The sequence below is a fragment of the Ursus americanus genome, chromosome 23 (assembly GCF_024610735.1).
Source record: "Ursus americanus isolate L20-20 chromosome 23, mUrsAme1.1.p, whole genome shotgun sequence".
In the NCBI taxonomy this organism is placed as follows: domain Eukaryota; kingdom Metazoa; phylum Chordata; class Mammalia; order Carnivora; family Ursidae; genus Ursus; species Ursus americanus.
Genome location: NC_142149.1, coordinates 22,239,464 through 22,267,172, shown reverse-complemented (window position 1 = coordinate 22,267,172; position 27,709 = coordinate 22,239,464). Strand labels below are relative to the sequence as shown.

General features: G+C 56.6%; 1 protein-coding gene across 1 annotated transcript in view; it reads right to left on the bottom strand.

The window, feature by feature from the left end:
• Positions 1-5,506: 5,506 nt before the first annotated feature.
• SRCIN1 (SRC kinase signaling inhibitor 1) overlaps positions 5,507-27,709 on the bottom strand; it is a 67,130-nt gene continuing 44,927 nt past the window's right edge. Inside the window, exons 14-23 of the mRNA XM_087854456.1 lie at positions 23,126-23,256; positions 22,817-22,964; positions 22,237-22,483; positions 21,560-21,794; positions 19,805-19,959; positions 19,387-19,539; positions 18,682-18,804; positions 15,853-16,437; positions 14,829-14,975; positions 5,507-8,918 (exon numbers count right to left, since the gene is read on the bottom strand). Coding sequence (XP_087710582.1) covers positions 8,784-8,918; positions 14,829-14,975; positions 15,853-16,437; positions 18,682-18,804; positions 19,387-19,539; positions 19,805-19,959; positions 21,560-21,794; positions 22,237-22,483; positions 22,817-22,964; positions 23,126-23,256 — 2,059 coding nt within the window. The 3' untranslated portion in view covers positions 5,507-8,783. The remainder of the gene's footprint in view (positions 8,919-14,828; positions 14,976-15,852; positions 16,438-18,681; positions 18,805-19,386; positions 19,540-19,804; positions 19,960-21,559; positions 21,795-22,236; positions 22,484-22,816; positions 22,965-23,125; positions 23,257-27,709) is intronic.

Sequence of the window (27,709 nt, the reverse complement as noted above, 5' to 3'; positions counted from 1 at the left end):
ATACCCACTTTCAATAATAGAACAACTAAGCAGAAGATCAGTAACATCGTAAACCAACCAGACCTAACAGATATCTACGGAAGACACCACCCAGCCACAGAATACACGTCTTTCTCAAGTGCACATGGAACATTCTCCAGGATAGAGGCCGTATGCTAGGCCATAAAACAAGCCTCAATAAATTGAAGAGGATTGAAATCACATGAAGTTTGTTCTGCAACCACAGAATTAAATTAGAAATTAACAACAGAAGGGGCACCTGGGTGGCTTGGTCGGTTAAGCATCTGACTCTTGATTTCAGCTCAGGTCATGATCTCAGGGTTGTGAGATCAAGCCCTGCGTCAGGCTCCATGCTCAGCGGGGGAGTCTGCTTGGGATTCTCTCTAACCCTCTCCCTCCCCCCCCATAATAAATAAATAAATAAATCTTTTAAAAAAATTAGTAACGGTAGAAATGTTGGGAAGTTCACAAATATGTAGAAATAGAAAAGTTCACTCTTGAATAATCAGTGGGTCAAAGGAGAAGTCATAGGGGAAATTAGAAATACCTTAAAATGAATGAAAGCAAAAACACAACATATGTAAGTGTATGGGATGCTGCCAAAGCTGTGCTTTGAGGGAAATTTATAGCTGTTAATGTCTCTATTAGAAAAGAAGAAAGATTTCAAGTCAATAATCTAAGCTTTCACCTTAAGAAACTAGAAAGGGAAGCACAAACTAAACCCAAAGCAGACCAAGGGAAGGATGTAATAAAGAGAAGCATGGAAATATATGAAATAAAAAATAGGAAAAAAAATGGAGAAAATCAATAAGACTACAAGTTGGTTCTTGGAAAAGCTCATCAAAATTGACAAATATTTAGCTAGACTGGCCAAGAGAAAAAGAGAGAATGAAATCCCTGCCAGTTTTATTTCTTTTCCAAGAACCAGCCTTTAGTTTTATTAATGTTATCATTTTTAAATTAATTTTCTCTATTTTTCTATTTTTGTGGCTCATTAAGGAAATGCAAATTATAACCACAGTGCGATACCACTTCACACCCACTAGGATGCCTTAAATCGAGAAAATAGGACACAGCACGTGTTGGTATGGATGTGGAGAAACAGGGAACCTGGTTAATTGCTAGTGAGAATGTAAACTAGCACGGTCGCTATAGAAAACAGTTCGGTGGTTCCTCAAAAAAGTAAACCTAGAATTACCATAGAACCTGGCGATCCCATGCCTACGTATATCCCCAAGGGAAATGAAAGCATACGTCCCCACAGAAACCGGTACATGAATGTCTATAGCAGTATTATTCATTTTAGCCAAAAGGAGGAAACAGGGCAATTGTCCATAAATGAATAACAGATAAACAAATCATTGTATATATATACTCTGAAATGCTGTACTATTGGGCCATAAAAAAGGAACAAAGTATTGGTATGTGTTACAACTTGGATAAACCTTGAAAAAATTATACCAAGGGAAAACAGACACAAAAGGTCACAAATTCCACGATTTCTTTTGTGTTCTCTATATCTAGAGTGAACAAACCCATAGGGACAGATTAGAGGTTACTAGGGAATGGGGCGCGGTGGGGATTGGGAGAGACTGCTTAATGGGTATGCGCTGTTTTATGGGGTGATGAAAACGTTTTGAAACTAGAGAGAGCTGGTGGCTGGACAACATTGTGGACACACACACTAAATACCACTGAACTGTACGTTAAAAAAGTGAATTAATTGTATGTGATGTGCGTTTAGTCTATTTTAAATTTAACTTCAGGATATTCATAAATATGATTATATTAGAATTGAGGTAAACACTAAATTCAGAATAATTTTGGAAGATTTTTTTTAAGACTTATTTATCTATTGAGAGAGAGAGTGTGCGAGCAGGAGGAGGGGCAGAGGGAGAGAGAGAGACAAGCAGACTGCCCATTGAGTGGGGAGCCCAATCCTAGGACCCTGAGGTCATGACCTGAGCTGAAATCAAGAGTTGGAGGCTTAAGCGTCCAACTGAGCCACCCAGATGCCCCAGATTTTTTTTTTTTTTTAAGAAAAGAAAATCTTAGTGGGGATGTAAATTGGTGCGGCCACTATGGAAAGCAGGGTGGAGGCTTCTCAAAAAATTAGAAATAGAAATATCATATGACCCAGTAATTCTTCTTCTGGGTATTTATTCCAAGGAAAGGAAAACACCGATTCAGAAAGATACATGCTCCCCCATGCCCACTGCAGCAATTCCAGCTTCGAAGAAGATGTGGTATTGTATCTACAACGGAACAGTACTCAGCCATGAAAATGAAGGACGTCTCGCCATTCGCAACAACACGGATCTCAAGGGCGTTAAGTGAAATAAGTTAGAGAAAGACAAATACCATATGATTGCATTTATATGTGAAATCTCAACAACAAAAAACCCCAACCAAACAGACAAACAAAACATAAGCTCATAGATACAGAGCACAGATGGCTGGTTGCCAGCAGTGGGGGATCGGGGGTGGGTAAAATGGGTAAAGGGGGCCAACAGGTACAAAATTCCATTACAAAATAAGTCATGGGGAATCACATAGGGCACGATGACTATCGTTAATAATAGTGTGTTGCATCTTTGAAAGTTACTAAGAGAGTAGATCTTAAAAAGTTATCCTATGAAAACGATTCTGTAACGATGTATGGGGATGGATGTTAGCTACCATGGTGACCGTGTCAACATGGACGCACATGTGGACTCATGTCACACACCTGCAATGCAAAAAATGGATGTCAATTACACCTCCATTGAAAAAAGAGAATCATCCTATTTATAATAGCATCAAAAATAATGAACCACCTAGGAATAAACAACAAAAGAAGTGCAAAGCTTGTAGAGACAGAACTATAAAATATTGCTGAAAGAGATTCAAGATCTAAATACATGGAAAGATCACCTGTGTTTCAGAGGATTTAATGTTGTTAAGATGGCAATATTCTTTAAGTTGAACTACAGATTCAACATGATTTCTTTTTTTTTTTTTTAAGATTTTATTTATTTATTTGACGGAGAGAGAGACAGCCAGCGAGAGAGGGACCACAGGCAGGGGGAGTGGGAGAGGAAGAAGCAGGCTCATAGCGAAGGAGCCTGATGTGGGGCTCGATCCCGGAACGCCGGGATCACGCCCTGAGCCGAAGGCAGACGCTTAACGACTAAGCCACCCAGGAGCCCCTCAACACAATTTGTGTTAAAATCTGATTTTTTGTCTTTTTGGCAAAATTGACAAGCTTATCTAAAAATTCCTATGGAAACGCAAGGAACCCAGAACAGCCAAACAGTTTTGAAGAAGAAGACAGGATTACAAGCTCCCAGGTTTAAAACTTAACTACCAGTCAAAACAGAGCAGTGCTGGCATAAGGATAGACATTTCTTTCATGAGAAACATGTCTTTTTTTTTTAAGATTTTATTTTTAAATAATCTCTATACTCAGTGTGGGGCTCGAACTTACAACCCCGAGATCAAGAGTCACATGCTCTACCGGCAGCCAGACAAGCGCCCCATGTGAAAAACATTTCTTTGAGAAAACTCCCCATCTATTCGAGTTGAACTAAGAGGAATGGGGATTTTTTCCTTGCCGTTCTGGCCTGGGCAGGTAGAACCACCATGATAGCGGCCTGAGCTAAAGCAGAGAAAATCTGGGGATTTTCAGTTAAATTTCTGGGATGGTGACCAGGGGGATATGGGATGGAGCTTCCCGCCAGGTGTCATTATGTGTACTGTCCATCAGTCCGCGTCAGTGGGTGTCAAGGGAGCCTGTCGTCCACCAGTGGGCATGGTGGCCTCGAGCCCAAGGCCCCGCACCAAGAGTCGTGAACTCTGGAATGCTTAAGCCACTCGGAGACCAGAGAGGAAGAAAATGCCTGGGGGCTCAGAGATGTGCAGACAGTGAGGGAGAAGACGAGGGCTTCCCCAGGTTTCTGTGGGTGAAGCAGTCTCTTCCCTCTTCCCAGTGAGGATCGGACTCTGAGGCCGGCCAGTCAAACCCTTGCTTGGCCCAGTCTGCCCCATCAGTGAAAGGGAGCTGATGATCCCCACAGGCCACGTCGTCAGGGTTCAAGAGACACTTAGTGGAAGTGAGGAGTATCGTAAAGCACTAAGAAAGCGTGGCTTTTGGGAGGGGTAAGTCTTGGGTTTGAATTCTGGCTCTGTCAGCTCAGACCCACAAAGACGCTGAGACTCAGTTTCCCCTCCCTCAGCCAGAGGATGGTCAGCTTGCGTGAGTCCAGGCCGGTAGCACCTGCACCCGCCTCTAACTGACGGCCCTGCCCTCACTCCTGCCCCTTGCCCCCCATCTTTTCTCCATAGCGCAGCCCGAGGTCACTTCTGAAATAGTGTCCGGTCACGTCGCTCTCTTACTTAAAGGCCTCCGATCGACTTCCACGGCTCCGAGAAGAAATCCACCTTCCTTACCACAGCCCGCCAGATGGGGCGCCTATGACGGGGCTTCTACCCGCCCCGCTGGCCTCGTGGCCCGCACCCCTTCCCCTCCTCACTCTGTGTGGATTTCATCCATCTTCCAGAACCCACCTCAGGGCCTTCTGCCTGCGACACTCAGCCACCAGCCGCCACGTGGCCACTCGAACGCGACCTCAGGACTGGTCACCCCCTCTGAGGGGCCCACATGACAGTCACAACCTGCGTCCCTGGGGTTCACCATCGGTCACGATGTGGTTCAGGTGTCCCAGTTGTGTGCTGGCTGGCCCTCCCGCCACATGCTGAGCCTCAGGCCCAGGGAGGTCAAGTAGACATGCGGGCAGCATTTGAAGGGTGAATGGAGGGCCTGGCGTAATTCCCGGCATGCAGCTGATGGTCCCATTTGTTACTTGATCTTGAACTGTCAGTGAATGGGGTGGTTCTAGAAGATGCAGGGGGTTTTGGCCACTTTCCCTGCTTTCTGGGACTAGGATGCGAGAAGGCAAGACCCGCCCCCATTTTAAAAAGAACGTAGGGATGAGGTCTGGCGGGTGGAGGGTCTGAAGGGCTGCACGGCGACGGGCAGGAGTGGGAGGCCCGTGGAGGGCACATTCCTCCCCGACAGTGAGCCGTTCTCGGCCTGTGTCTCTAGAGAGGTTACTGGCCTTTAGGGGAAGGCTGACACGGGGTTTTCAGACCCTCCTTGGTTTGGGGGGAAAGCACTGGGTTTGGGGTGAGGCCGAGCTGGATTCCGGTCCGGACTCTGCATCTTACTAGTTGTAGGACGCGGAGCACGACACCTAACACTAACGTCCTGTAAGTACTGCTCACAGAGACCTCACGCGCCTAGTGGGGGGCGAGTCCATGCTGTTCCTCTCCAGGGTCCTGGATGATGTGGGTTCTCTTGGGCCCTTGGGGCCGCAGCAGCCCGAGGGGTCCCTGTTCCTGCCCCTCTTCTTCCAGGCCCTGCCCGTGAAGCTGCAGGGCAGTTACCCGCCAGAGATTCCCCGTCTCTGCCCCGTCCAACCCAGCCCCTGCCAGGGTGAATGGAGAAATAATGAGACAGCAGCCTATGGAAAGGAGATCCAGGAGAGGAAAAAGAAACAAGTTTTATTTAAGCCCCAAACACTCGGCTAGAAAAACCAGAAAGGAAAGAGAGCAGGGAAGTGAGAAGAAAAAGGACATTAAAAAAGAGAGACAGAGAAAACACAGCAACCCTTTTCCATTTAGAAATTGTCAAGTTACACTGACAGAGGTCACAGAATATCCACAGAAGCCATCACTGCTACACCAACACGGGCCCTACGGGGTGGACGGGGCGGGGTGCGGAGCCGGGGCTCAGCCCGGGGGAGCCCCCACCTAGGCCCCCTCTCCGAGCCTTGGGCCCAGAGGCTCCTGGGGAAACGGCCTATTGTGGAAGGGGCGGGAGAGGAACCCCCCATGCGAGTAACACAGCACAGTGGGCGGGGGCGGGGGGACCAGGGACAGGGATCCCCCGACAGCTTAGTTTTCTCTTGGTCAAGCACACACTGGTGGACAGAGCAGCGAGGGGCATGCAGCTGGGGGGCACTGACGTGCTGCGGGCTTTGAGGCGGCCGGGGGCGGGAACGCGGGAGGGGAGCCAAAGCCAGGGGTGCAGGGTCGATGGAACGCACACGCAGGCACTCCCACACGCCTGGGTCTACACACCTGTGCACATGCACACACCCGCACACACAGGTCACATGCACCTCCACGTACCGCCCTCTGTCCACGCATATGCAGCTTGCACGCATACCAGCCTCTCGCAGCCACGCACGTCTGCACGCACACACAGGACACACCTTCTCACGCTCACAGCGCCTCGGTACCGGCATGCGGGCGGGCACGCGCCCGGGCCCCAGCACGCAGCAGGCACCGGGTGCGCAGGCCTCCCCGCACGCGCGTGTGGAAGGTCGCGCCTGTGCACGCACACGCTTCCGTCCACACGCGGGCAGGTGGACCCGGGCCAGCGCGCACACGCACACCGGCTGCGCACAACGCCACACGAACGCCTCTCAGCCCGGAAATGTGCAGGAACCAAAGGGAAAGAAAGATGCAAATCCCACTGGGCGCTACGTGGGCGGGTAGGGTGCGGCCCACGGCTCCCTCCGTCTGCCCCGCGTGGACAGACTCCTCCTCCTCCCCCCACAAAGGGACATTCAACTCAGGACAAAGACGGCGGGGCACACATTCAGGTCACAGGGCTGAGGGTGGGGGCAAGCGAAAAGTAGCAAGCAAAGAGTAATGGAGTGGAGGGAGGAGGGGGCACCACTCCCCCCTCCCCTCCCAATCAGGGGGTCTCTGTACAGCCAAATCAAACCAAACCATTTCACTGGACCACAGAAGCCAGGCCGATGTGCCCATCCTCCAGCCCCCCTCCCCCGCCAAACAGCGGCCAGGGAGAGAGTGCCGTGGTTTTCTTTTTTTTTTTTTCTTTTTTAAATATTTATATATATTTATATTACGTATATTATATATATATAATATGTAAATATATTTTTAAAACAATATAAAATGTTAAGACACTTCACTTAAATGTAAAGAGTTGCCTGCAATTAAAAGTAATTGCATCATTTATGAGGTCCTTTTTTTTTTTCTTATTTTCCAAGGGTTTTTTTTTTTTTTCAGGAGGGATTTTTTTTTTCCTCTTCTTTTGTTATTTTTCAAAAAGGCCTGCTTGCCTTTGTACAAAAATGATCCAAAGCTAGAAAACAAGGATGAACCAACAAAAACAAAACAAAACAAAACAAAAAGAAATGAAGAAACACAACCCCAGTCTCCCTTCCCTCCCCAACCCTCAACAGCTCCCCTGGCTCTCCCCAAACACTGACCTTCCAGCCAGGCCCCAGGGACTAGGTTCTTCCCCTTCCACGGCACCCTCTTTCTGTGCTTACGCAGGGAGACCACTCCCAAACCCTCCCCTGTGCTTATCCCACTCTGTGCTCCAAATAGGAATCCTGCTCCCCAGGGGCCCTCCTCTATCTGCCTCCTCAGCCCCCCACCCACATAACCCCCTGCCAGCCCCTCACTGTGCCCTTGGGGGGGCCGGGGCTGAGAACCAAAACTGGTCTTCCTCCCCTTCTCGGGACCTGGTCAAAGGCATGGCTGCCAGAGCCTCTGTAAGGCAGGTGTCCGCAGGTCGGGTCTAGGGGCGCTGGCTGGCCAGTCAGGCCTCAGGGACCCTCGAGGACCTCACCAGAGGTCACCAGCTCCCCATTTAAAAATCATCTCACCCCTTCCCTGAAAAACCTCAAATTTCAAAGACGATGCTTAAAGGTCAAGTCGCTTGACCTTTGGATCAGAGCTGTCCTCACTGCCCCCCATCAGTTCCTCTCTGTTCCCCCCAATTCCCTCACAACCAGACCCTTCCCACCCTCCAGGCCCCCAAATCTAGTTTTCTAGGGCCTTCATTCTTGCCCACCCTACCCCCATTAAATAAGTTAATATCATTTAAAGTGCTAAATTAGGAAACCGAAAGTACCAAATAGCCCTCCTCGGGGCTGCTTCTGGAGAAGTGATCCCGGCGTCGGGCTGGCTGACCAGCCCACTGCCCACAGCCCCAGCGTCCAGAAGGGCCCGCTCCTCGCTCGGCACAGGCCAGGCGGCTTTCAGCACAAGAAGGGCATCCCGGGAAGCCAACTCCTCTCCAGGACCCACAGATTGCAAGGCCTGACACCTGCTCCCAGGCCCCCCCCAACCCTGGCCTCCCTCCCCGACCCATCTGTCTGGACTCCAGGCCCGCAGGGGCATGAGCAGAAGGGAGAGGAGCAGCAGACTTCAGTCTCCGCGAGGCTGCGCCACTGGGGCGCCTCCAGGGCCAGAGTCTCCCTGCCGGCCTGACAGTGGGGTGGCTCCAACGTCCGGAGTGTCCTCCAGGAAGGTTTCCGAGGAAGAGGAGAGGGGTGTCTTGCCGCTCCAAGTCTCCGTGGCTCAGAGTTTGTTTGGAGTGCTCTCGGGAGGGGAGCATAGGGTGCAGGGGCTTTGGGATGGATGTGGGAGGAAGCGTGGGTAAAGAGAAGAGGGAGGGAGGAGGACAGGAGGTGGGCCATTTGGGAACAGGACATCAAGGGAAGGTGGTGTGTTTTGGTTTTTAGTTTTACAGTGTCGTTTAAAAAAAAAAGACAATTAAAAGTAAATCATTTAAAAAAACCAAAAACACCAACAAGGGATGGGTGTGGAGAGCTGAGGAGGGCCACACCTGTGGCAAACCCTTTGGAGGGCCCAGAAAATAGGGTGGGGGTAGGGCAGAGATGAAGGGAAGAAGAGCAGGGAGAGAAATGGGGGGGGGGTGAGAAGGGGGGACAGGCTGAGGTGGAGGTGGGAGGGGGCTTCTAGAAGGAGATGGAAGAATTCCTCGCCCCAAAGGAAGTCAATACAGGGATAGAGGTTCTGGAAGCCGAGGGCTTTTCTGAGACTGGGCTCGAGGTCTCATTTGACCCGCTCATCTCTTTAGATGGTTTAGTGGCCTGGAACAAAAACAGGAGTCAGGGATCAGAGAAAGGAAGGGAGAACCTTCATGCAGGCCCCCAGCCGAAGTTTAAAAAATGGAAAACCTCCACAAATCCAAGAGAAAATTAACTGCAAAAGGAAGAAGCTAGAGGGGCATCTGGAGAGAGTGATCCCCCGAGATGGGGAGGAGGGGGCCACAGTGGGGGTGCAGGATGGGGCAGGGGGGTGGGTATTGGGCTGGACCCAAAGCCTTGGGGACCTGGGTTACTGACAGGAAAGAGAGCAGGTGGAGGAGAGAGACCAGAGAAGCGCAAGGGAGGCCCCACCCAGGACAGGTGGACAGGAAGATGGGAGTGGGGAGGACAGGGGAGGGGAGGGAGAAGTAAGAGATTAGCTGCCACAGGGGTGCGGGGCGGGGGGGGGGGGGGGGGGGGGCGTGGCCCCAGCTGGGAGTAGGTGGCCAGGGCCTCTTCTGACCTCTACAGGAGGCTGATCCTAAGCAGAAGGGCTTATGGGGACCATGTGGGGCAAGCTGGTCCTGGGGGGGTGGGGGGCACTTCTCTAAAGAAACCCCCCCCCCCGCACCCCGCCCCACCCCCAAGCTGGAGGAAAAGGCACTCACTGCATCCAGCCCCTGGCCCAAGGCAGGAAGCCCCGCTGCCTCCCCCACAAGTGTTCTCCCAGCTTCCAGCTGCTCCTTGTGTGGGGGTCGTGGGCGATGCGGGTTACTCCCTCCTGACGCGCGCCACACGCACGCACGCACGCACGGGGCAGCCCTGCTAGTTAGAAATAGCCGCGCCTGCTCCCACCCCCAGCAGACTCGCTGTGTCCATACGGGTTCCAGAGCCATCTGCCTCACCTCGAGCGAGAGGAGGAGGTGTCGCAAATGCGGAGTCCAGGGCCCTGCTCCAGAATCTCTCTCTGGCTCAGGCTCAGGCAGCTGCGTTTTGGGCAGGCACCCTAGGCGACCCGGCTGCACACTTCGCTTTGAGCGCCACTGGGTTGGGCTGCACGGACTGGGTTTCTCTCTGTCGCAGCCACTGCCCCCCCCCCTTCCTTGCAAAGCTACTAGGGGGATAAGGGATCGGGCTTGATAAAAAAAGAAAGGAACGAAGGGGGTGGCTGGAAACTGCGCTGGGCTCATCACACCACCTCCCGCAGCAGGGTCTGCGCAGGGTGGCTCCCCTTCCCACTGCCCAGCGAGCCCCCCCCCCCCCCGCGGCTGGCCGGGGGCTCGCTGGGCTCTATTGGAAGCCTCGCAGTGGGGAAGGCACGCGGCGCCTCCTCCAGCAGCCAGCGAGGGCAACAAGGAGACCTCGGGCAGCCTGACCGGCTGACCGTGAACTCGCCCCTGCAGTTCACGGCCCCCAGGTCGTCTTCCACACGCGCAGGGACTCATCTAGCACAGTCCACCCTTTCCCTCTATGAAAATCAAGGCAAGAGTTCCCCGTGTGGGTCTTCTAACCCCTCCCCTCTTTCCTGCAGCTGTTCACACACAGAGGCTCCAGGGCTGGGGCCACAAGGTCCTTGGATTCTCACTCAGTCCTTTGCCCAGGGGCATGTGCCAGGCAGGGGGGGGGGGAAGCTGCTCCCGGGGGGAGGGGCGGTACCTGGGCCCAGAGACAGCCTCCTCACTTCCTCCCAGGCACTAGCCCTGGGCTTGGCCTGCCCCTCCCCTCCCAGCCTTTCCATTCAAAGTTCTTGCTCCCAAAGGCGGGGGCGGGGGGGGGGGGGGAGCCCCTGCTTGTCTCCTTACATCTCACCCCCACCCAAGCCCGCTGCTGATTCCCTCCCGGCTGTCCTCTTTGTTCTCGACCCATCTCTCTAGTTAAAAGCTTTTTGTCTTCCTCCCCTTTAGTGTTTGTCAAGAGCCCCAGTCTATTCTGAGTTTTAGTCTTTGGAACAACCGCCTCCCAGCTTGTGCGGCCACCTGACTCCTGTATTCACTCAGGTGACTTGTCCTCACCCAGGCGATGGCCCCTTTCTCCCACAGCCAGTGCAGGGCCTTTCCATAGCAGCTGCTGAAGCGGCCAGCGGCCTGCGTGGACCCCCGGCCCCACTCCTTCCTCACGGAGACCCAGACGGCTTGTGGCTGCTCTGTGAGCCCCTGTTTGCCCCCTCAGCCCCCTTCCCTCCCAGGACTGGCCGAAGCAACAGGTAAAGTCCCCTCTCCTGAAGCTGAGGGAGCACACGCCCACCGTGCCCAGTGCCCTGTCTCGTGATGCGGAAGTTCTCAGGTAACACAACTGCCGTCTCTGGAGCTTTCTGTCACTTCGTTTCACCCACCAGCCCTCTCCTGTCACTTCCAAGTACGTCCAGAGAAGCAGACCCGTCCCCTTCGCAGCAAGGCAGAAACCTCCAACTTTCAGCCGGGCAGGGGGCCTGGAACGGTTAGCGGGGCCTAGCCGGCTAAGCCCTGCACCCCTACTCTTCCTGCAGGTCAGGGTCTGGCAGTGGCTTGACGCCTGGAGCCCGGAGCACACTGCCCCGCCCCTCCCCGCTGTGACACACATCTCCACACAGGGACAGGTCACCCTGTTGTGGCAGACCCTGTTGGTGCCTCTTCCAGGGCCACTCCCAGGGCCACTTCCTCTGCTGCCCACACGCCCTCCTTCCAACCAAAATCCTGCCTGAATCAGCCCTGGTCTGTCAGGAGAGGTGGGCCTTTCCCCCAGCCCAAGGGTGGGCTGGGTCTCCAGCAATCTAACCAATTCGAGCAATTCCGTTCTCCTTGCCAGTGACTGATTCAGGAATGGGGCAACAGGAAGAGAGGGGAGAGCAGTTAGGGGCCTCTGGGAAAGGTTCTCCTGCTCCTAACCCGATCTGTGGGCCTGGGACCCCCAGGAGGGAAGGCAGCCATGCGGGGGGCGGGGAGGTGGGATGACGGGACCGCAGGACCCTCTGAGGAGATGGACCAGATTTCCTAGCCCTAGTAGAAGAGGAGGGGTCCGTGGTTTCCCATCTGCAGCAGGCCCCGGGTCCTTGCACCCCTGGGAATCTGGCTACCATCCCAGCCCTGGGTCTCGAGCATGACATCCACGGGCTTTTGTTCAATTGTTTCCTCTGATTTCTCTGGAGTATAAGGCACTGTTGCAGCCCCATCTCAGAACTCTTTTCTCCCCCTTTTTGTGTCTCTGGCCCTGGCACTTTCATGCTCCTTCCCAGTCATTGTCAAAGGCAGCTTGGAGCCCCAAGTGTTAGAACCACGTGATGAGAGAAAGGCCAGCCCTCGGCGCTGACAAGCATACCAAAGGACAACGACCAAGGACGAAGGGGACCGTCCTTCACAGGGCACTTGGGGGCGTTCCCAGTTCCTTCCCACACCTGGTGTGATGTGACCTCCGAAACCTGCTGCTGGGTTTTTGTCTCTATCGTACAGATGAGGGAAGAGGCAGCAGAAGGCAGAGGACTTAACCAAGTTCCCAGCCTGAGCTGACAGGGAGCGGTGTTCAGGCCCAGAGGACAGAGGGCCGGGTGACCCAGAGTGGCTGCAGCCAACGGAGGGTGTGGGACAGAGGGCGCCAGGAGAACCGGGAGGAAGGAACCCAAGCTGGTCGTGGAAGTGCCTTGGGCAGCAGGTGAAGGACTTTGGATTTTCTCCCCTGGCGGAGAGCCGTGGGCATGGGTTTGAAGTTGGGGGAATGACATAATCAAATCTGCAATTTCCTCACATCTGTCCCCAGCCCACAGGTCTGGGAAAATAGGTTAGAGGTGACAGAAGTGACAGGGAGATCCTAGAAGGGCATGCATTTAGGTAATGAGGCATAGGGTGGTTTTCATCCTGCATCTTTAGAAAGGTCCACAAGGAACAGACATTCCTTTGTTAGGGACAAGGTGCTTTGTAATGAAAGGCTACCAGAAAGTGAAAGCGAGAGGCACAGCCAGGCCTGTGGGCCGGGGGGGGGGGGGGGGGGGCGGGGCGGGGGGAGTACTGTGTACCGTAGGTGGTGAGGGAGACCCCCCAGTGTGGGTGGAGGCCCCTGGGGTGGGTGACATTTTCTGAGGGGCAGGCTTGGGCTCAGAACAGAGCCCCGGGGCAGGGGTAGATGGCACCTGGTGCCCTGGGAGAGGAGTGTGTGGTATGGGGAGCAGAGAGGCCCGGGAGGAAGCGGTCACAGCGGTCACAGCGAGGTGAGGAGGCGTGCAGAGGAGAGACGCCCAGCAAGGAGTCAGGAGGGTCAGGGTGAGGGCTGGCCAGGGAGGAGAGGAAGGGAGGGCCTACACAGCATGCCTGTGTGTGTGTGTGTGTGTGTGTGTGTGTGTGTGCACGCGCACGCGCGGACACGTGCGCGCTGGGGGCCTGCGGGAGGCCTAGCCCTGGCGGGAGGATGGAGGAAAGACCAAGTGGGCTGGGGACCGAATGGTGGGGGGGGGCACGGAGGCCACAGAGGTGACAGGGGCGCTGGGTGCCCCAGGACGGGCAGTCAGGGTGACAGACAGCAGAGCAGTTACTGGAGAGGCTGAAGGCAAGGTGTGTAGGGGGGAGGGGGACCGGGCAGTCTGGAGGCCAACCCTGCCGCACCCCTTGCCAGCTGCATGACCGTGGGTAAAGCCTCAGTTTCCCCATCTGTCGAGTGGGGATTCCTCAGAGTGCTGTGGTGAAGGGGAAACGGGAGAACGTGTGTGTCCTGCACAAGGGAGCGCCCCGCGCATGTCAGCCGCTATTCTGGAGACGAAGGACAGACCAGTCTGGACAGGACGAGGGGAACTCGGGCACTGTGGAGGCAGGACAAGGAGCTGGGGTGGGATTTGCATGCTGTGTCTGGGGCCTCATGAGGAAGATGGTGGGCCCGCGGGGAGCTGGGAAGGAAGGCTGGTCAGGGGCAGGTGAGTCCTGGATGGCCCGCCTCCACGGGTCCCTCCAGGAAACCAGCAGCCCAGGGTTGTCGCAGGACTGTGGGGTGGGAAGGGCTCTATGATTCCCAGGTCCTGTCCTGGCTCTGATGTCACCTTGCTGTGTGCCTTCGGGAAGCCCCTTCCCTTCTCTGAACTGTCCCTTCATCTGTAAAGAAGGGAGCTGGACTTGCCATCTGTAACCTCCTGCCTCAGAACCTAGAACCTTCTTCAGGTCACAGCATCTAGACATTTCACAGTGCCCACGCCCACCCCAGCACCCCCAACAGGCCTGGCACGCAGGAGCTGCTCAGAAATACTTCCTGAACCAAATGAGGGCACGAAAGTTCTCTCTCAGTATCTAGGCCCAGGGACCACCCTGCACCTTCTGACCAGGCCACACAGTGGGTCACAGGACAGAAACACCCACGGGTGGGGCTGTCAATTCTACAGACCGGCCCCAGGCCCGATGACGACATCTGAAAGAGGGTACAGCACCCCTGCCGTCCCCACCCCCCTGGGGGCCACAGTACTTCTCCCTCTCCCCAGTGACATCAGTGGAACCCACCAAAGCCCAAACACTGAAAAGCAGATGCAAAATTGGTTTCTCCCTCAGCTGGGAAATGGCCTGAGGACCAAGAGGGAGGATTGATGACAATGGGGTACCCCCCCCAAGATAGCAGGGGGCTGAGAGCAGGGAGAGGAAGCAGAGCAGAGCTGAGGCAGGAAGACAAACGGACATCGAAGCCCCTCCCTCACCCCAGGGCAGGCCGGGCCTTGGGGGGACCTGAGGGCTCCCAGGAGCAGCTGGGGAGAGGGCCTTCTCTGCCAGGTGAGGGAGTGGCCTGATTGAAAATAGATGTTCTAAACCAGATCCAGAGTGCTGGGGTTGGAAGGAGGAGGGAAAAGATGGCTCAGGGGGCCGCTGGGGCCTTCCTGGCGGGGACGAGGCCTCTGGGCAGCTGGCAGGAAGGTGGCCTCGGGAGTGCTGGCAGGAGACGCCCCGCTCGCCGCGGAGCACTCAGAACCCCGGGGGAAGGGAAGGGGAGGGGCCTGGAGGGGCCGAGCCCCGCCCCCCACGGGGCCACACCTACCTGCTGCTGGGCCTGGATCCTCATGTACTCCGCCCTCTGCTTGCCGTGCTTGCCTTTGTCGGGGCTGCCCGCCTGGCCCTGGACCGCCTTCAGCCGGGAGGCCCCTGGAGTCACCACCTTCATGGGTGGCACGCTGCCACCGCCGCTCTGCAGGAAGAGGAACAGGGTGGGGATTGGAGGTGGGATCCCACAGGCATCCCAGGCGCTGGGTGGGGTCTCTGGGCGTGGGACCGCCTCAGGGGGCTCTGTGAGACCCGGAGACCTTTGCACCTCCCTGCCGCCACATCCCTAGCCAGGACCCAGGTCCGCTCTCTGAGGCCAGGGTTAAGGGGTCCCCCGGCCAGGTTCCCAGCAGTTCCCCAGCGAGAGCTCTTTGGTGGTTCCCTTGAGTAGCCCAGGGGCAGCAGGTACCCTCCTGGGGGAGCCACTTCTAAAGAGAGAGTGGCTGCCATCACCCCCACTCCTGCTGAGGTACCCTTTTCTGAGTCTCCCAGAGCATGCCTGAGATTTGAGGAGGATCTTTAAAATGGCAGAGTGGGACCCGCATCTTCCTCTGAATGGCAGGATGGGGGTGAAGTCTCCCTAGAGACGGACAAGCCCAGCTCCTCTGAACCACCCAGGTACCATCCTGCCCAGAAGGACTCTGGGGATTCAGAGGTGCAGACAGAGAAACAACAGAGGCAAAGAGACTCAGACAGGAGAGGGGGAGGGGAGTGTGGGGACGGAAAAGGAGGACAGAACTTTATTGGTTGGTTTACAGATACAGAGCAGAGGGGAGAGGACCGGTCCCTGCCAGGGCTGCTTGGGCTGATCCCTGGGTAGGCCAGCTTCCCAGCCTCCCGGGGCTCTGCCTGCAAACCTCACCCGGCGCCAGCTCCCAGGAGGCTGGCAGGAGCTGAGAGAAGGCCATTGGAAGGAGGGGGCTGGCGAGGTGCGCCTGCAGCCCCCCAGCTCCCTCCAGCTCTGAGGACCAAGAGACTGGAGCACAAAGGCAGGAGAACGAGCTAGGGGAGGAGGCAGCCACCTGGGGACTGGGTGGCAGGGGTGGGGGGCTGCCAGAGGGTCCCGCGGTGAGGGCCGTGCCCATCTGGCTCAGGGTGGCCTCCAGCTCCCGGAGTGTCTCCTCCAGGCTGTCCCTCCGCTGGGCAGCGGCGCCTCTCACTGTGCAGCCTGGGCCTGCGGCAGACTGGCCCCTGGGCTCCCGGCTGCGGGGTTGGGCATCCTGTCCGGTGTCCTTGGGGGTCTTCTCTGGGTGGGTCTCCACAGTGGGGGACTCCTGAGTCCCATCGGGGGCTGGTCCCCAAGGGCAGGGGGCCCCCGGTCTTCCTTCCGCTGGGGTCCTGCTCTCCATCCCCAGTCTCTTCAGAGCTGTCCCTTCCTTCTCGGGCGCCAAGCTGCTCCTGGGCTGGGAAGCCTTGGCCATTACCTCTGGTGGGGCCCAGGCACCATCGCAGCCCCTCCCACCGCCAGCCAGGCTCCAGGGGCGCGGGGTGGGAGTTGTCCTGGGACTGGCTTCCTCAGGCCTGGCCTCTGGTGGGGAGGGAGGGTTGGGGGTACACTCTGTCAAGATGATCCGGGGGACACAGAAGGCCCTGGGGCTTGGGGCAGCCTGCGGGGAGAAGAGAGGTGAGGGAGAGTCTGATCCCTGCAAACCGAATGCCCTGAGCTGGGATGGGGGTTTAGACACAGGTGAGCCCAGCCGCTTCCTTGCACAGATGGGGAAACTGAGGCGGGGGGTGACTGAGTTTATTCAGCAAGTCAGAGGCACAGCTGGGACTAGAACTCAGGCCCCTTCCCACCCCACACTATGGTCCCCCACTTTCTGGCAGAGACACCGGTTTCCCGGGAAGCACAGACATAGGTCTGCCTCCCACTGCCCGCGTTAAGCTCTGGGAGCAGGGCCATGGGCACTCCCAGGAGTCTGCCCATCTGTGCAATGAGGTAACAATAGCACGGAGTTGGTGGAGAATTCAGTGCGCTTACGCAGGCGTGGGCACATTCTAAGCACTCAGCCAATATCAGCTCTTTGTCGAACTGACCTGAGTGGTCTCTGGCCTCAGACGCTGGGGCTGTCATGCTCTTCTCAGGCCAGAGACTCCAGGCCCCCTCGCCCCTCCTTCTGGAGCTTACCCAAGGGCTTCACAGCCTCGAGGGGAGGGGCTCACGTCCCTCGGCTGCTAGAGTTTGGCTTCTGTGTGAGCATCGCCTGGTCCGGCTTTGGGGGGCCCCCACTCACAGCCCCCCAGCTCGAGTGAATTCCGGTCTAATTCAGACCAGCAGAGTCTCGTGCCAAGCTCTGTCATATACGCTTTCATCGTGAGTCCTTACTATCACCCACGACATGGCGACTGCTCCTATGGTCCCCACTTGACAGATGAGCAAATCCAGGGGGGTGTCATGTGCTTCTCCCAAGGCCACTTACCCACAGCTAGCTAGTGGCAGAGCCAGGATTTGAACCCAGGCAGTCTGACTCCAAGTCCAGTGCTCTTTCCACTAAAAGGAGCCATGGGGGAATATTCCAGGGACCTCAAGCCCCCCTCCCAAGGCAGCCCACCCCGCCCTGCCACCTGCTTACCTGGATGGAGGTGGGGGGTGCAGACTGGGAAAGCAGAGAGGCGACCCACGCCTGCCCGGCTCCGCGGCCCGATGGCATCTCAGGATGCAGGGCGTAAGCCAGCCCAGAAGGCCAGCAGAGAGGCTTTGCCCACTGGACCCCTCCAGGACTGGCTCCCAGAGGCCAGAGAGAGGCAGGGGCTGGGTGCAGTGGGCCAAAATGCCAAGGGCACGGCCAGCCTGGGGGGCACCCCTTGCACACTGCTCATCCCCAGACGGCTCCTCGGACTGCTCTGTGCCCATCCTTGGCCCAGCAGATGGTTTTGTCCACCTGTCTGCTCCCCGGCCCTGGCCAAGGAATCAAAGCGCCACAAGCCACGAGCAGGCCAGAAATTAGGTGGCGGCCAGCACCGAGCCCACGGTGGGCCAAAGAGAACCAGACGAAGCGGGTGAGCACGTGAGTGTGGGAGGCTGCCCTCCCCAGAGCAGAGGTTCTCCTGACCCAACCTGACTGGGAAGAGGGAAAGTTTCCCAGACCACCTCCCCCAGCTTCCCCTCCCCGAGTGCAGTCCCCTGGGGGTGCAGACAGCAGGTCCACCCCAACATTCCCAAGGAAAGATAAAGAGAAAATAAGTGCAGCAGGACAGCAGCAAGGACTGAAGTTAGAGAGAAGGCAGAACTTCCCAGTGCTGAAAGACAGAACCAGCAGCCAAGGAAGGGCATGGCTTTCTTCTACTCCAAGTTCCCTGACCACTGGGGCCATGGGAGAGAAGGAGGCTGTAAATGAGCCTTTCTCCTGGGGTGTCCTGGCCCCCAGTGCAAGGCATAGATTCTAGTGGGAGAGCCCCACCAGGCCCCAGTGGCAGAGGAGGGGGTTGGAGAGCAGGGACTGGGCAAGAGCTCAGGACGAAGTCCGGTTTTGAGTTGGACCTCAAGTCATGTAGTGATCAGGGTCCAAGCTCTGGTCTTGGACCGAGACAAAACCCAGGCTCTGGGTCAGACCTAAACTCTGGCCGCAGCCTGGAACAACTGCCCAGCTCACAATCAAGCCTGTAAGAAAAATGCGGCCACGGGGGGGAGGCCGCCGGGTACCAGATTGCTAGAATCTCCAGAAGGCCGGAAGGGTTATGCGCCTGTCCTTGGAGCCGGGGAGGGGTGAGTCCAGGCAGGCGAGGCTGTGGCAGTGGTGGGACTTGGGGAGGTGACTGGCGTGTTAGTGGGTTAGCGTGAGAGGTGAGGAGAGGAAGGTGTGGAGGCACAGGCAGAGAGAGAGCCGTGAGAGGTGGGGGCAGCCCGTTACCTTCCATGTGGGGCCCTGGGCTGAGCCCCCAGGGGGGCCCAGGTCCTGGGGTGCCAGCAAGGTGGGGATCGGCTGGCGACGGGGCGTGGGGGGAAGGGAAGACACTGAACTTCTCTCAAACACCTGGGGAGCAGAAGGTGGGGGCAGGTTTGGAGAAGGGGGCACAGGGAAGACAGGGGTGCTGGCCTATGGCCCACAGGGAGGGACCCCAGCCTTACTCCTTGGCCCCTCACCACGCTTACTGGCCACTCTGCCCTCCGTCTTGTCTCCTCCTCCAGAGGCCTAGGTAGTCAGGGTCTCCAGCCACTTGGGGGGGGGGTGCGAACACTTGAGTACGGGTGACTCACAGCACGGGGCGGGGAGCTCAGGGTACTTGGGGATCAGGGTGTTAAAGCACTCTGTTCTCAGAATTCAGGGACGGGTTTGTCAGAGCCTAGGGCGTCTCGGGGCAGACCCTGTGGGGGTCTCAGAGACTACAATAAAAAACACTCAACCCTGCAAAGAGGGACTTTAGACCTCCTCCCCCCATTTTACAGTGGTGGAGAAATCGAGGCCAGAAGGACGGGTTCCAGTACAGACCAGCCCTCGGCAGGAGCCCAGGAGCCCAGTCACTGCTCCCCACCACCCCACACCCCAGGGTCAGTTTGCTGGGGAAACGGAGGGGCCTGGCTGAGGACTCAGGGACCAGACATGCCCCTGACCCACCTCTAGCTCGGCGATGATGCGGTCCTCGTCGTCCTCATCTTTGATGGCCGAGGCCATGATGGGTGGTGTGGAGGCCGGCCGGGCCACCTCGGACACGGTGCGGCGCAGCTTCACCTGGGGCTTCTGTACCTCCAGCTCCTCGGACTCGGCCTTCTGCAAGGCCCAGGCCCCCATCAAGACCAGGCTCTGTCCCCCTGCAGCACCAGCTCGCCTCCTACGCCCCATCAGCGCCAGGCCGCTTTCTGCCTCGGCTCCTCATCTTCCACTTCTTCCGTCCCCTGCGAGGCAGCCCCCTTCCCACGGCGGAAGCCCAAGCCCCAGTAAGAGTCACCCTTCCCCAGCCTCCTTCTCTTCTTCCGCCCCAGAGGGTCTTCAGAGGTCACATCGGGTACCCCGCTGCCCAAGGTGGGGTCAGTACCTTGATGAAGGCCGAATCCTTCTTGCTGGTGACCACCACCTCTCCGGTGCGCGTGGTGGTGAGGCCGTGGGAAGAGGGGAAGCTCCGGCGGGGCGGGGGTGGTGGGGGCGACTTGGAGGGCTTCTCCGTGCGGTACCGAGGCACTGTCAGCTCATCTGTGGGCGGCCAAGGGACTGGGGCTCAGCGGACCCTTAACCTTGGAGCCCCAGCACCCAGGGGAGAAACCCTGCTTCCTCCTCCGGGGAGGAGGGGTGAGGAAAGCTCAGGGAGAAGACCCAGGCCCCTCCTCCGTCTCTCTCACCTCCCCACGGAACACTGGCCCAGCACCCCTCTTAGTGTACCCAAAGTGTGGGTACAGCAGCCCCGGCAGCATCTGGGAGCTTGTTAGAAATGCGGCAGCTTAGGCCTCCCCACGCTGCTGAACCAGAACCCACATTTCGACAGATCTCCCAGTGATTTCACGCACACATTCAAGCTTGAGAAGCGCTGCCCTAATCCATCCATCTCTTCCCACCCTGCCCCTCAGCTGCGGCTCCGCACCCGTCTTCCTCTCTTCTCCAGCAAGAGACAGCGGTTACACTTGCCAGAGCCTGACGCCACCCACCAGGTTCTCCCTGCCCCTGTTTCTCCAGGGGCGGGGGCGGTTTCCAGGGCAACCTACAGGAAAGTCACTCACACCCGACAGCCCTCTGCCTTTGAGCCCCAGTGGCTTCCCATGAGCCCAAGCCATGTCCGAGCCCCTTGGTCCAGCATGTTCCACGCCTGCCAGCGTTTCAGCTCGAGCTCCATTTGCTCCTTCCTGGCCTTCACACCCCTGCAGGTGTGTGCCTGTGCCCTTGCCTCTCCCTGAGATGCCCTTTCTCACTGTCCAGGGAAAGGCCTCCTTGTTTTCAAGACTCCAAGGGGAAGTGACCTGTCGTGGGAAGCCCTCCCCGCCCTCCCAGGGCCTCCTGTAGGACTGCAGCCCACCGCTGGTTAGCCCCCGCATCCCGTGTCCGGTTTACACACTGAGCAGGGCCTGGCACGGATCCCTTCGCTATGCTGAGCCTCAGCGTCCTCCTCTGCAAAATGGGAATAACGACTGTATCTGAGCCCTGGGGTTGCTGCAGAATGGTAAGGATGAACGTGCAGAAAGCATCTGGAGTAGTTCCTGTCACATAACATGTGTTTGGTAAGCAAAACTGCTAGTATGACACCCCCGCTAAATTTTAAGCTCCTTGAAAACAAGTAGTGTCTTGTCTTCTTTTCCCCAGCACCTAGCACCCAGCACCCAGCAGGTGCTTAACAAACCCAGATGGCAGAAATGAATCAATGAAGGAATGATGACTGCTATTTCTGGCCGTATTTCTGCCTCCCCTATGAGCTCACAGGCTTGTGGGTGCGGGGGTTCCAAAAACCATGTCCATGAGGACCAGCACCACACCCGTCTCGCACGGCCTGGGTCAGAGCGCATGCCTGGTCACACCGAGCAGGTGGTGACTCTTGGCCGGGGCTTGCTCCTCCTCCCTGTGTGGGCCTCTCAGCCGCAGTCAGGGCAGTGGGAAAAGCCCCGGGTGGAGTCCAGCTCCACCCTGTCCTCTGGGTCTCCCTACAGCAGCTGAGGGTCAGGCTGCTGACGTCCCAGGACCTCCCCTCCCCAGCTGTTCGACCGCAGAGATTCTCATGCCCGGGTGCCTCCACCATCAACCTGAGAGCTCCTGAAGATGGGGCTCCCCTCCCCTGGGCCCTTCACCAGTCCCCTACCCGCACCCATACCTGAGCCCCTCCTTCCACTGGGCTCGGTTCGAGGGGCTGCCTTCTGGCCGTGAGGGACCTTGGGAGGCTTGTGGTCAGGGGTGGGGGCCAGGCCTGGGTGGGCCTTGCTCGCACAGTCCAGGTCAGGGATGGCCTTCAGCAGCTCCGCCTGCGTCTCCTCCAGCAACCGGTTGATGTCCTTGGTGCTGTACTGGGTCAGGGCTGCCCGCTTCTCCTCCCAGTCCCGCTCAGCAGCCTGGAGAGGAGGAATGGGAGTCAGCACGCAAGCAGCGGCCACGGCCCCTTCCCCCAGCCACACATGCCAGGAATGGAGAAGGAAGTTTGGCCCAGCCCCCAGGGCACCCCCAGACTTCTTGAGTGTTCCACGCTTTCCCTGTGAGTCCGGAATGCCATCATCATTGTATACTACTCTCTTGATAATACTTAGTCCTGTTTTGGAACATTCTATTCTGTTTCATTGACCACATGGTCTATTCTTAGGCCAGCATCACACTGCCTTGATTGTTATCGTTTTATAAAATGTTTTTCTGTCTGGCAGAACTCATGGTACCATCAACGCGTCTCTCAGACTTCCTCCTCCCCCAGGAAGAAGTACCCACGTGTTGGCACTTCCCAGTCTGGGATGGCGGTAAAAACGTGCGAGCCGAGCTCATGCACCCCCGTCCCAGGCCCAGCACCTCAACAGACACAGCCTTGTCCGCGCTTCTCTTGCCAGCGGCATCCGGGCCTTTGGTGGGGTTACCCCCCTTGGGAGTAGGAGGCGCTCCCTCGGCCGGCCCGCTCAGCTCGTGGAGGTTCAGTGGAGGGCTGGGGGGTGGCATCTCGAAGTCCAGGCTCTTGTTGAAGTCCGTCTCAGCCGTCACCTTCTTGGGGGACTGAGTCAGGAGGTTGTTGGGGGGTGGCCACACCCCCTCGTCCACTTGCCTGGGGTTGGGAGAGTAAGGAGGAGCTGTGAGGCCCACCCGGTGGCGGCCCCATGCAAGGCAAGCCTGGCCTGGGGGAGGCAGGGTGTGACGAGGGCTCGGGGATCTGGCAGGACAGATGGAGGGGTCTGGGGAGCAGTGACTGCATCCAGCGTAAGGGAGAGCCAAGCCTACACCGTGCCAGGGGTCACAGGCCAGAGCGGAAGTACAGATCCGGTTGGTACATCAGTGACCTCTAGAGGGTAAGGGGTCGGGCTGATCTATCGATCTATGCCCAGCGGGTGACCTCCTGGGAAAGCGGAGGGAGGAGAGAAGCGGTCAGGGAGGGAGAGACCTTCGGATCTGGGCCAGCATGTCTGTGACCCCGCGGCAGCGTTTGAGGAGCCCGTCCAGGCGCTGCGGCTCCTCCTTCAGGAACTTCACGGCCTCCACCTCCACACGCAGCACCACCCTCATCTTGCTCTGCAGGCCTGGGAAGTGAGCTGAGGGGACCAGAAGGAGTGAGCTGTGGAGGGAGCAGCTCCAAGGATTAGGGAGGAGGGGCAGCAGGGAGGGCACCGCCTGGCGGTGGCGGTGGGCGTGCAGCAGGGACTCCCACCCTGGACCACGTGCCACACACTCGCCTCCTCGCCTCGGGGCTCACCCTTGAGCTCGGTCAGCGTCTCCCCAAGCTGCTTCAGCACCAGCGCCTTCTCCTCCAGCTCTGGTCCGGGCACCAGCCGGTGGTTGTGCGACACATCCCGCTGGATCTTCTCCACCGACTTCTCCAGGTCACTGCAACGAGAGAGACACCCTCTCAGCCCCTCTGGCCCCAGCCCAGCCCCCTGAAATTGGGCAAATGGCAAGAAATCAGGCCACCGGTCAGATCAAAATTAAAAGCCAGCCACCAGGCTACCTGCCCAAATGAAATCAGAAATGCCAAGCCCCAGAGATGAGACTTCCGACGCGTTCCCTCACAGGTGCCCTGGGTCTGCCCCCGCCCCCCCCCCCCGCGTCACCCTCCCCGGCACCATCGAAGTTCTGGTCCTCAGCAACATCCTCCCAACTCTCTTTCCCTGTAACTTGCATTCTCCGGTTCTCATTCTGCCAAGGAAGCAGCAGAGAACCTGGCGGTCTTTCAGGGAACTGCAGGCAGCTGCCTGAGCCCCTCCAAGGTCTCTTCCCTTTCTCAACTATCCAGACACTCAGCCTCTTTCCTTGAGGACAAAACTGCTTTTGATTGTCAGAGGGTTTATGCTGAGCTTGTGCCGTTTTAAACCCCACATCTTTCTAAAAGGTAAGTCACACCAAGTCATCCCCCGGCCCCTGTGTTGAACCCTACATGGATCCCCTCACCCTGAGGCTAAACTCCAAGCGAAGAAGGGCATGAGGGTAGTGGGTGAAACTTTGGCTCTAGAGTCAGACAGATCCAAATTCCAATCCCAGCTCTGCCCCTCCCAGCAGAGAGCTCTTGGACAAGTTACCTACTATGTCTGGGCTGCAACCTCCTCACCCAAAAAATGGGAGTAGTAAGAGCTCCTCCCTCCAGGGGCCATGGTGATGATTAAATGAGCCAATGCAGGGGCGCCTGGGTGGCTCAGATGGTTAAGTGTCTGCCTTCGGCTCAGGTCATGATCCTAGGGTCCTGGGATCGAGCTCCCCGTTGGGCTCCCTGCTCAGAGAGGAGCCTGCTTCTCCCTCTCCATCTGCCTCTGTCCCTGCTCGTGCTCTCTCTCTCTCGCTTTCTCTCACACACAAATAAATAAATAAAATCTTAAAAATAAATAAATAAATGAGCCAATGCAGATGGGAAAAGGGTGGTAAAGGGTCAGTCCCTGGGGGCTGCTCTTCATTTCCCTCCAGCCACATCCCCTGTGCTCATCTGGCTTGCTTCTGTTTAGAAATGTCCACTTCTCCAAGGTCCTTGTGTGTGCTGCCCTCTCTGGGCCTTTATAACACCACTTCCTCTGCCTAGAACACTCCATTTACACACACACACTCACACACCTGCACACATACCCGCACATGGGTGACTAATTCCCACTCCTCCCTCAGGTCTCAATGGGAACTCCCTACACTTGGGGTTGGGGGTCTGCTTCCTGCCTCACAAACCCTCAGAGCTCTTGCAAGCTGGGCTGTGTAGCTTCTGGCAGGCAGGGACCATGTCTTCTGGATTTGTCTCCAAGTGCCGGCACCTGGCCCGGTGCCTGGAGCAGAGTAGATGTCTGGTAAATAATTGTGGAGTGAATGAATGGATAAGCAAAAGAAGGTATGGCTGCCCTGGTAAGTGATCTCGATTCTGTGACTTGAGTCACTGACATTCCTGACCCACATGCAGGAGTTTACATACATCTTTGTCAAATCCCATCTGCTGGATTTCAGCTCAACAGTCCAGGTGGGAACAACTTTTGAATCACAGTTCTACCATCCAACAGATTTGCTCCCCCTCAAAGCGCTGTGTCACTAGCAAATCTTATCAGCAGGCCTATACATCTTCATCCAAGTAGTGGATGAGAAGACAGACCACGCTGGAGCAAGGACAGAATCCTGTGACTCAGCACCGCCAGCTGAAACATTCTCTTGTACTGAGCGCTTACTGTACGCCAGGTGCCACGGGCAGCCCTCCACTTTCATTACCTTATTTAATCCTCACCAAAACTCCCGGGCATGGAAGCCATTATTACCTCCAGTTCACACACAAACAGGAGCTCAGACACCAGACTACATTTCCCAGCCTCCCTTGCGGTTAGACATGGCCGCGGCTCGGGTCCAGCCAATGCAATGTGAGTTGAAGGGGGACATGCTGTCCCTGGGCTGTCCCATAAAAACCTCCCATGTGGGGCGCCTGGGTGGCTTAGCTGTTAAGCGTCTGCCTTCGGCTCAGGTCATGATCCCAGGGTCCTGGGATCGAGCCCCATATCGAGTCCCATATCGAGCCCCATATGGAGCCCCACATCAGGCTCCCTGCTCAGTGGGAAGCCTGCTTCTCCCTCTTCCACTCCCCCTGCTTGTGTTCCCCCTCTCTGTGTCAAATAAATAAATAAAAGATCTTTAAAAAACAAAAAACCTCCCATGGAAGCTCCTCCATGCTCCTTTCCCTTTCCCTTGGGTTGAAAGGCAATGACCCTGTGCATGATCTCAGAAGGCACATACTGAAGATGGCCAAACCTCCACTAGCCTGGGTCCCTGAACGATTGCATGGAGGAGGGTCATTCCACCAGCCCACCCAGTCCTGTTCCACGAGGAAAAAAAGGACACGTTCGTTACTTTTGAACCATTATACAATTAGTTATAGCAGTTACCCTAACTAACACAATGAGATTTGGCATTAAAAAAAGAGGCTCAAGGAGATGAAGTGGCTTGTTGAAGGTTATACGACTATTTCGTGGCACAGCAGAATCTACTCATGTCTGACGTCAGCCACTGGATCACGCCATACCTGTCCCTGTCCCTGTCCCTGTCCCGCCCAGCTCTTGCTCTGCCACGTGGGAAAGAGCCGCCATTCTTCCCTGCTGTGTGTGACACCTGCCTGGCTCAGGGTGTGCCGGTTTTGTAAAATGGTCACTCCCGAGCATCACTCTAAGGGGGGAGAGAGACCCTCATTTCAAGGAGGACTCAGGTAAGCCTTCAGGAGGACACAACACTGCAACTCTCAGGCAGAAGGGACTGGGTCCTCCTTAGGCTCAATTAGCACCTCGATTTTCTGATCATGAAACCTGCCAAAGTTTTGGGAGGGCTGATTTGGACAGGCTCTGCAAGTGAGCCCCAGACTGGTCCGAGTTTAGACATTAGTAGCAGAAAGTGGCTGGGCTTTCCCAACCCAAGTTCAGCCCTGGAGAGGAGAGTACAGGGTCAGGAGAGAGTCAGTTCTATAATTTATGGGGCCCAGTGAAAAACGAAGATTTTGTCCCTAGTTTAAAAATTATTAAGAATTTCAAGGTAACAACAGCAGAGCATGGGGCCATTAGGAGCGTGGGGCCCTGTGTAGCTGTGCAGTTAGCAGGCCTACAAAGCCCATGCTCGCTTAGTCCAAGTTAGGCTCCAGAGGCCAGAAGGTCTCAAGTCAGCAGAAGGTGACCCCTCAGGGCAATGTCTAGACAGAGCTCAAGTGCTTGGCTAGAAAAACAGGTGAAAAAGAGGTGAGAGAGCCACGCTGAATGAAGCATGGAATTGGCCTTAACTTCCAGCAAGATGCTGGGGCAAGAGGAAGGGGCAGAGCAAAGCAGAGTAAGAGCAAAACATACAGGAGCTACAGCCAGAGTAGGGGTAAGGATGGGCCTGCTGGTCAACCTAGTGCCCAGGGAGGCTATGGGAGCTGGGGGGGGGGGGGATGGCGCTCTCATAGCCAAGCCAGAGCCACTGCAGGGCTGATGTCCAGCCCAGCCCAGGTAGCCCCCCAAAAAGGCAGGAACCCCCTTCAAAGTGGTTGGAGAATCCTACCAGAAGCAATGGATCAGCCCCCAAGCTCTCTCAAGTGAGCAGTCTGAACAAGGGGTTTGATAACAGGACAGAGGGTAGGGAGTCTGTGTGTTCCCGGAGAACTAAGGCCCCCAGTGGGGGAGGACCAGATGCTCCTATGACAGAAGCTTAAATCTGTCCTTTCATCTCTTCTGCCTCTGTGCTTTTATATTTTCTTTTATTTTCCTTTAATGTCTCAGTAAAGTTCCTTTTAAAAATCCCAACCCAGCTCCGCTGTGCTGAGTGAAAAGGGGCAAGGAGAGGACAGAAAAGTTGGGTAAATGGAATTCTCAAGGTGGGGGGGGCCGTGAGAGCTGCCAGTCTACTTGGAGATCTGACTGAGATTGTCACTCAGTTTTCACACCTGAAATGATGGGGCGCCTGCTGCCAGCTTATTTCCAAGTGAGATGGCCCCTTACTTCATCTCAGCCACAAGAGGTCACGGAAAACTTTGCCTTGTGCCCCACTGAATCACACAGGCTGTGTGGGCCCAAGCCTGAGAAGTAGGGACCCTTCTCAAGGAGCCCCTTGCAAGCTGGGCTCCTCGGAGGGGCCTCTCCCAGCTCCCCAAGTCACTGGACAGTAGAACCCAAGCCCTCCCTCGAAAGAATGACAAAAATCTCAATCCTGGGCACAGAGAAGGAAGCTGAAGTGTAGAGGAGGGCAGAAACTGCCCCGATCACATCGTCTCTCAATGCTGGAGCTGGACTTCAGGTCCCTTTGTGCGCTGTGCCACCAAGAGGGAGGCCAGAGAAAGGAGCAGGGCCTCTGTCTCAGACTCCAGTGACTG